Below are 9,654 nucleotides of genomic sequence, written 5' to 3'. Positions count from 1 at the left end.
TTTAATTTTTTTTTGTGAGTACTTGTGAGTGTTTTCCACATGTCTGTCCTCCAGGGTTTGGGAATCGATTCAGTTTCAATTCAATCGATACAAAATGTAAACTGCTGTTTATTTCCTCATATGTTCCTCAATATTTAGGCTACTTCGTCAATAGTTGATTTCGTGCCATGGGTTTTTCAATACCATACTATCATTTTAAAGAAAATTCACTTATTCATTGAACTGAAAAGTGAATCGAACCCAACCCTGCTGCTGTCCACCGAGATGTCTTCACAGCTGTTAAAAACAGAAAGTTCTCCCAATTTTTAAAAGAGTTTAGTGTTGACCTACAGTAGATGGAGTTTAGTCTTGACCTAGGTGGAGTTTAGTCTTGACCTAGGTGGAGTTTAGTGTCGACAGGAAAATAGGACTTTGCAGTCACCAAACTGCATTAAAAAAAAATATGTAGATTGTCTTAAGCTTGTATATCAGCTATTACTATTACACGTTCTCCATGCATTACTTGCATTCAGGGCTTAGTTTCTTTTGATGAGTGGTGATCTACAGGGTAGACAAGTGGGTTTGAACACCCGGACTGGCAGGGAAATCTGGGAGCAGAGGAACTGGATGAATACCACTCTCCCCTCCCTTAACAACCATCACAACGTGCCCTTGAGCAAGGTATTTAACCACCCATCTGTTCCACTCGGCTGCAACAAGTGTCAGACTGTGGTGGGCACCGGGGCACAGCTCCCATGGGTGAATTTGTGGAACTGCGTGAGCGTGTATCGCGGCGTTGCAGAAAAAGAGCATACATGCTCAGGAAATCTTCTGTGGATAAATTAAAAAAAATAATGTCCTTTGCTGCATATTTGAGCTGTCTCAGGATCGCGCCAGGGCCATCAGGGTCTGGGGGTACCTCCGGGAGCTCGGGTGCAGTTCAGACTGCTGAACCCGGGCAGTTTGACACGTCCGTGGGTGTAGATGTCCCGGTCGGCTCCCTGGTTCATCCGTTTGACCAGGTTCTTCTTGTAGAGCAGAGGGTGGTAGGCCCCTAGCGTGCACGCCTCATCGAAGACGCGCTGGTGGTAATGGCACAGCTCCGTCTTCCTCCGCGAGGGAAGAAACTCGTACACGTGCACCACCTCACACAGTGACATCATGAGAACTGTGCCTGGGCAGAGAGAACACACACACACACACACACACACACACACACACACACACACACACACACACACACACACACACACACACTGTTATGTACTAGAGGCTGGTCACTCCTGTGTCACCAGGGCAGGCAGGTGAGGGCTGCCAATTAGCCAATTAGTGCTGATTGGTTACCTGCTGGGGAGCTTCAAAGGCAGACCTAGAAACACACATGCACTGTCTGTGCCTAGTGAAAGAGCTGTCAGGTTCTTACAGTCCTTGTCCGTTGGGTTACCAGTACATTAGTTTATAGTTATATTAGTAGTTCCTTGGTTTAGTAGCATTTTTGAGTTAGAGCACAGGGTTTTGGTGTTGATTACACATAGGTTACGTACCCATGAGCCAGGGTCGTAACAATTGGGCGCTCGTCCGGGATCTTTTACCCCTAGAACTTTGTTTGGTGATTTTTTTTTGTGTTGCACGGGGTGTCATCATATTATGGTTTGGGTGGTGTTCGTTACACATGGTGTAACGTGGGGGCTGAGCCATTTTCATCAAACAGGTGAGTATGCCGTATTTGTTTGTAATTTGATGTGACTACTTATGCTGTTAAAATATATAGTTTAGTAGGCACCACATGTAGATAGGGATATTATTTTCTGGTTGTTGGTTAGCGTCCGGTGCACCGCATACTCCTGGGGCGGTCAATGAAATGATTGTATATGATCTTTGACTGGTAGCAGGTGTGGTTGAAGAAAGTTAGGTCTACAGGGCATTAGTTTAAGGGTAGGTAGGTTAGGGCGGCCAGGAAACACAGGTAGTGTGGTAGGGCTTGATTTAGTGTTTCTTAGGGTAGACATGTGGTAGGCCAGGGTTTTCTGCAGTTTAGACGTAGAAGCATATGTGGTCACATCAGGTTAGAAGGCGCACCTGTTTGGAATATTTTGTTGGATTTATTTTGTTTGTTTAAGTGTTTGGTGAGCATACCTGGTAGCACCCACGTCTATTTAGCGTGGGTGTGTTTTTTTTTATTTTTTTTTGTTTGTTTGTGCAACCTGGAAAGGTGCGCTCCGTAGAGCTCACATTTCCACCGCGTTCCCTTCTGGTTGTTGTTGTTGGCAATTAGCATTATTCATGGTTCTTCAGTGGTTCTTCGTTGTTCTTCAGTGGTTCGTTGGGGGGGTCTTCGTGGTTCGTTAGTGGTTCTTCGTGTCTGTGAGGTTGGGTGTGTAGCTTGGGGTGTCTAGTTCAGTGACAATGGCTTCCATCAGGGACTTTGTTGATCGCCCGTCTCATGACTTATTAGACAAATTTTCCAAAGAACAACTGCTCGAGCTTGCTGTGCACTACAAGGTCGAGCTTACTCCCAGTGAGAAACGTTTGAAACCATCTGCCTTGGGTGCTTTGAGGGTTTTGCTCATTAGGGAACAGGTGCTTGAGGAGAGGGTGGAGGAGCCTCCTTTGTCTGACGTGTCTCCGCTATTACCTGGTGTGGAGGGTGAGTGGAGGATTAGGGAGTTGGAGTTTAAAGAAAGGCAGCTAGAGCGAGAGCGTGAGGAGAGGAAAGAGGAGCGTGAGCTTAAGGAGAGAGAGAGGAAAGAGGAGCGTGAGTTTAAGGAGAGACAAATGTTGCTGGAGCACGAGCGTGCGCAGAAGGAGCTTGAGTATAAGCATGCTGCCTTACAGGCGGGTGTTCTGCATCCAGAGTCACGTTCCGGTTTTGATGTAGGCAGGAATATTAGGATGGTGCCTCCGTTTTTTGAGAAAGACGTGGAAAGATATTTTCCCCTTTTTGAACGGGTGGCAACCACATTGAAGTGGCCTGATACCGCCTGGACACTGCTGCTGCAATGTGTTTTAGTTGGTAGGGCACAAGAAGCCTACACTGCTCTGTCCCTTGAACAAAGCGCTGATTATGAACTTGTTAAAGCTTCCATATTGAGGGCTTATGAGTTGGTCCCTGAGGCCTATCGTCAGCGTTTTAGAGGTTATCGTAGGTCCGAGGGGCAGTCTTATGTTGAGTTTGGAAGGGAGAAGGAGAACCTGTTTGACAGGTGGTGCACTTCTCAGAAGGCAGAGTCAAGAGAGCAGCTTAGGCAGTTGATTCTCCTAGAGGAATTTAAAAGATGTGTTCCTGATACCGTTTCCACACATCTAAATGAGCGTGGGGTATCGAAGATAGGCGACGCCGCTGTCTTCGCCGATGAGTTTGTGTTGACACACAAGTCCGTGTTTTTGGAGGACTACCGTGTTGAGTCCGGGGATAGGCGTCCTGTTCAGGGGGGCCGTTTCCCAAAACCTGTGTCTGCTGGTCAATTAACTTCACCTCCTAGGCGGGGTGGTTCTGCTGGTGCATTCCCAGAAGGGATTATCTGTTTTTACTGTAAGGAACCTGGTCATATCGTTGCTGGATGCCCGGTGCTTGAGCAGAAAAATTTCAGAACAGTGGCTCTGGTAGAAACCATATGCAGGACGCCTATGCCAACGTTAGATGGGGAAGGTATCAAACGTGTGGACAAAGAGCTCGAGGGTTCCTCAAGGTTTATGATGAATGGATTTGTTTCCCTGACTAATGCACTAGAGTCCAAACAGGCTATAACAATTTGGAGAGATACCGGTGCTTTTCAGTCCCTCATTCTGGAGGGGGTTTTGCCGTTTTCAGAAAATTCTTCTTTGCATTCCGATGTCGTTGTTCGGGGCTTTGGGGGTGGATTTGTGGATGCACCTTTGCATGAGGTCACGCTCAATTCTCCCTTATTATCAGGCAATGTTGTTGTGGGGGTATGTTCTCACATTCCCATAAAGGGGGTGTCCTTCATTCTAGGGAATGATTTGGCTGGTGACAAAGTGTTGGCTACTCCGGTTGTAACTCCCATTCCTGTGGTTTCTGAGTTCTCTAATGAGCTGGCACAGAAACATCCAGGAGTGTTTCCTGTGTGTGCTGTGGCACGAGAAATGTCAAGGGACAAAGGTGATGTTGTTGATACTTCGACTTGGGACATTACACTTAGTGACACATTCTTTGTTGAATTAAAAGGTGCACCTGTTGAGAATTTTGGAAAGCACACTGTGGATGTACCTCTGCATAATGATTCTCTTGATTGTGGTTTTGTGTTGGGCCCGGTGGTGAAACCAGAGTTGACAGGCGTGCCGGAGAAGCATGTGACAGGAGATGATATGGCAGCGCAGTGTCTCAAGGTCTTCCCAGCCTGTACGGTGGCTGAGGCCACGAACGAATTGGAGGAGGAGTGTGGGAAGGATGCTATGAGAGGTGCTGTTTTTTTATGTGACACCGTTCTAGTTGGAGGGGCTACTAAGCTTGATTTAGGCTGCCAGCCTTCCCACAATAGCTCTATTGTCCCTAATGTTTCACTTGTGGGCAGGGATGGTCCCAGTATGTCAGTTGATGATTCTGACATTGATCCACATGTCCACACTGATTCTCTGCCATGCACTAGGTGTGATGGTCAACCTAGTTACCTGTGTCCTGTGGAGCAGGAGCCGCCTTCGCGACCTGGTCTGTTGAGTGGCAGCCATTTTGATTTTGATCAGGACAAAGTTATTTTGGGTGACGCCATTTTAGATGGTGTTCCAGACGTTATTGTGACTGTCGTACTGCCAGGTTCCCGGTACACTGGGGCTGTACCTGAGGCGGTACAGCCTACTCTGGATGTTCACGGTGTGCAGTATCCTGAACTGCCAGTGCCAGGTGGGATGGTGGTGGTATCAGTGAGTTATGGTTTTGGTTGTGCTGTGTTCTGTTCTGTTAAGCGCAGTTCTCAGGTTGATTTTGGTTGGCAGTATAATTTTGACAGATCGGTATCGGTGGTCGTGTTCGACAGGGGCCGACCCGGTTCTTGCCTTGAACCATTTTTATGTTTACGTTGGATCCTCCAGTTTACCCCTTGTTGGGTATACAGACCATAACCCTTTGGTTTTTCTTCGCAGCATGGTGAATTCGAACCATCGTTTGATGCGATGGAGTTTGTTCCTCCAGGCGTATAACTTGGATCTTCGCCACATTCGTGGGAGGGACAACGTGCTAGCAGACGCCCTCTCACGATCATAGTACCGGTGTTTGTGGTACCCGTTATCGCTGTTGTGGTAGAGGCCCTGACACCTAAGGGGTACAGTTGTTTTTTGTTTTTTTTTATGGGTTGTTGTGTAGTGGTTGCCTCTTGGGCAACCAGTTTGGTGGGGGAGGTGTTATGTACTAGAGGCTGGTCACTCCTGTGTCACCAGGGCAGGCAGGTGAGGGCTGCCAATTAGCCAATTAGTGCTGATTGGTTACCTGCTGGGGAGCTTCAAAGGCAGACCTAGAAACACACATGCACTGTCTGTGCCTAGTGAAAGAGCTGTCAGGTTCTTACAGTCCTTGTCCGTTGGGTTACCAGTACATTAGTTTATAGTTATATTAGTAGTTCCTTGGTTTAGTAGCATTTTTGAGTTAGAGCACAGGGTTTTGGTGTTGATTACACATAGGTTGCGTACCCATGAGCCAGGGTCGTAACACACACACACACACACCACACACACACACACACACACACCACACACACACACACACACAGACACACACACACACACACACACACACACACACACTAAGTCTGAGGTTCGTTCGTTACGCTGACATTCAGACTTTAATTTATGGGTTCGAACGTTCGGTGAAAAAAAAATAAAGGAGGCGCACAGGGTTGAGGCGATGTGAAGAGGCGCGTCCCCCGCGGCGCTCGGCTCAACCAGTATGGTCTGCCGGGCTGTAGCTGGATACTATTGTCTCACCCAGAGCTCTCAACCAATGCAATAGAACAATTTTGATTGACAGGCGATTCTGCCAATTACGTCACACCGCTTGCACTGTTACCACCAATCGGCAAGCGTTTATTCGTTTTTTACTTCCGGGAATGCCGCCATTGATCTGCTTGCGAGAAGCACAACAGACTTACCGTAGCTAATACGTTAGCTCCCCGCAGAGGAAGTAAAAGTCGTGAACCTGCGGAAGGATCATTAATGAATACCAGCCTTTTTTGGCCACGGAGCGCAAGCTTCATGGCGGGAGGTGGTTGCGTTGGAAACAACTCTGGCCGAGGGCGGACGGGCGGCAGGCGTGTTGGGAGCCCGGCGGGACCCCTCCGGGGACCCCCCCGCCGGTGTCTCTCTGTCTCTCTGCCGTGCTTTGTTTAATTACATGTTTACATGAACAGCCACCACTGTAAACAACATGTTTTTCACCAATAGACTATGCAATGCCGCCCTCCGTAGGATCTATAATAATACAATACAAAAAAATGTATTATTAAAATAAATTAAATTTTTCTTTTTTATTAACACTTTGATCGCCATGGGTTAAATTCATAATTTACCATCCCTCGCCAGCTCTATTTGTCTATGGAGAAGTTCCCCTTCTTTGCAGGGCTATAACTTTTTAAATTCTATTGCTACATTGCCATTATTATGGCCCATTCAATGTCCTATATGTATTGTTCAGGGTGTAGCAACATTAAACTTTTTCATTCACATATTCATACTAAAATATGATCTAAAGTATAAGTATGTTTTTATCGTTTTCTGCAGCTTTCTTCAGAATGTGATTTATAGCTCCAAATGCATTATATTGATGATGAAATACAGTTCAGCGATCGGCGCGAGATGAAAAATTTCAACTGGACGTACTTCTAGAATGATCTACGTATGATCTGATGATGACCGGATGGGCGGGGGATCGTTTATAATTCCGTGGGCAGCGTTAGATGATTCATCCAGAGTGGGTCATATGTTCATCATAGCAGTTTATATGGAATACGTTAGAAAATAACGCTGAATCTTACCGTATGTTCCTCGCGCCGTTGGACGATCAGCGTGGAGTAGACCGTTTTCGATTATGGGATGTTGATCCTGATGAACCATTTCCAGGTATAATACTATATACGTCCAAATAACGTTGTTTATTGAGTTAGGGCGAGCGATTGATCATCCAGTGTGTTGAGATGGAGTCCGGCTACCGATCGCGAGTGCCCGGAGCACATATGGATGGGCACTTCCTGTTTGGATCGGCCACCAGATGGCGCTCTCGAACCGTTAGACAGTTGAGTGGAGCTCACCAGTACATCTCAGGGCTCCGGAAAGGAAATATGATTTCGATGACAGATTTTTGAAATATTGACATCAAAGACGAGTTACGGCGTCTTCGGCAGAATGAGCATGGCTAGGAATTACGTGTAAACTCGTCCCCGGCGATCATAGTGTTAAACATATTTTTTATTAAAAAAAAAAAAAAAAAAAACGAACGAACGTTCGAACGTTCGTTCGATAAACCCTGGCGAACGTTCAAACCCTAAAAACAGGGTTCGGGGACAGCCTTAACACACACACACACACACACACACACACACACACACACACACACACACACACACACACACTTGTAAAATCTTGGTCGTTTCACCTTAAAACTGTAAATGATTAGTTTTCTCTAGCTTTAGCTTTCTTTTTAAATGTAATTTGTGTCCTTATTTAAAAAATAAATTAGATCGATTTGCTGTGAACAAAAGAAGGAGAAAGAAACGGAAAGAAGGAAAGGAGGAAAGAAAAGCAGAAAGGTACAGTAGAGGTTTGTTGGAATTTGTGCAAGAGGTGCAATATAGTCCTACTGAATCTTATAGAGGCCTTGCGCAGAATGTTTTGAATGGCAATTTTTCCTACACGTTGGGGGAGACAATGGTTGCTATGTGAAAAACAACGGTTACTATGCAAAGATATTATGAGCAATACATTGACAACATTTTTATAAATTGCTGTTTTATTACCAGATCCTTTAATCAAGTCACAATGGAACAGCAATTACATTTTTTGTATCTTGTGTTGTATTATTAATTAAAAATATTATAGGTAACATTGCTGTCACTATGCTGCTTTCATCTAATATTTTACTGTAAAAAAACACAATCCTTTACTTATAATGGAATAAAGATTCCATCAGAAAACAACATTTGGCCCATTTGATAGCATGTGATTCAGTCTAGCTTTGTGTAAAAAGGGGAACAATTCAGTACTAGGAAGGAATGTAAATGTAAATAAATTCCTAATGTTTTATACATTGAGTGTATGTTATATATCAAATAATGTTCTCTCTCTCTCTCTCTTTTCCTGCGACATTGGCTCTAACGTATTGCTATGGATACTGGCCTTTACATACCAAGTAGGCCAGAGGAGGGCGGGTTCTTCTGGATGGGTTCCGCCATGTTCTCTTGGATTCGCTGCCAGAGCTGCCACTCGAAGCGTGGATGCAGGATGTAGAAGGGCTGGAGTGGGTGGAGCCTCCTGTATCTCTGGTACTGGTTGAAGATGGGGTAGTCTGTCTTCTTGTACCACTGAAGGACGGAGAGATGTGTTCATTCATAGATGGGTGATGAGCAGGTGAGTCATCTAATATAATGCTGCAATGGCCCAATTCAATGCGATCAATTTGTATAGTTTGTGATCAATGCATATAATGCATAGGTGTAGAATACCAGTTTCGCTCAGGCATTTTCCATGTTGTAAAAACAAAGGTTGAACGCTGTGGTCATTTGCATAAAATTGACTTGAGCTCAACTTCTGTCCCACAATATTCCCCTCAAGCTATCCCAGCATGCTGAGCAGTGAATCGCTCGCTTCCCATAGAAAATGAATTGAAAGCAGAATTGTCCGCCTGGGGAATCATGCCAGTGGGCCATGGCCACAACAAGCCAATCACAATTAGGCTGTTAAGTGTGTGCTAAGCAGGGTGACTACACCACTGCTTCTTGCCTCAGCCTTACCTCATGGGAGAGGTTAGCTGAGAAGGGGTCCCAAGCTACCAAAACACCTGTGCTGTAGAGAGAGCTGGAGAGGAACCGATGTTCATCTGACGCCATCACCTACAACACAATCATTCATTCATCATTCATTATAAACACACAGAGAGCAAATCTATCTTCTTGTCTGACTCTGGACAGCCATAAATGTTCCTTTAAATAAATATTGGTGATTGGTCATACTGGTCAGTCTACTTGTTTCTAAATGGATATTCAGCACTGTTTAGTATTGGTTGTTATATAACATCTAGTTCCAAACACACATGATTGGACGAGATACATTCCATGAGCGTCCACAATATAGGAACAAGTTCCTACTTGTACCTTACATTGCAACTGATCTAACTGTTGTTGGTGGAGGTTCAAACCTTTGTTTGTTGTCTTTGTTTAACCTTACGAATGAAGGGATTATGTAAAAGGCATTGTATAGGCAATAACAAGGGTATCTCGAGGTCGTGCTACATGGTGGTTTACTGGCACTGGTGAGCTGATTCTACGACCGCAGCACACCAGTGCCAATAACCATGATATATCACTCTTATATCACTTATATCACTTCATATAAATGTTTCTTCAAGGGTACTTGAAAAGTTATGGATTAACTGTTGAACTTGAGAACGACTAAACCAGTGGCGGCCGGCGCATAGGGGGCCGCCCCCCTGGTAAAGAGAGCAGGAGAAGAAGAAAA

The 9,654-nt window shown here is 45.2% G+C and overlaps 1 protein-coding gene across 1 annotated transcript; it reads right to left on the bottom strand.

Annotated features, from left to right (window-relative positions):
- Positions 1-881: 881 nt before the first annotated feature.
- Positions 882-9,026, bottom strand: LOC311228118 (beta-galactoside alpha-2,6-sialyltransferase 1-like; the record flags this gene model as incomplete). The annotated part of the gene is made up of 3 exons (XM_084314031.1): positions 882-1,153; positions 8,327-8,501; positions 8,931-9,026. 3 exons carry the CDS (start codon positions 9,024-9,026, stop codon positions 882-884), a joined length of 543 nt encoding a protein of 180 aa, XP_084170157.1.
- Between the last annotated feature and the right edge of the window lie 628 nt (positions 9,027-9,654).

Source organism: Notolepis coatsorum (assembly GCF_963971535.1).
Source record: "Notolepis coatsorum genome assembly, chromosome: 5".
In the NCBI taxonomy this organism is placed as follows: Eukaryota; Metazoa; Chordata; class Actinopteri; order Aulopiformes; family Paralepididae; genus Notolepis; species Notolepis coatsorum.
Note: the sequence above shows the minus strand (reverse complement) of the source record. Positions and strands in the feature narration are given on the sequence as shown.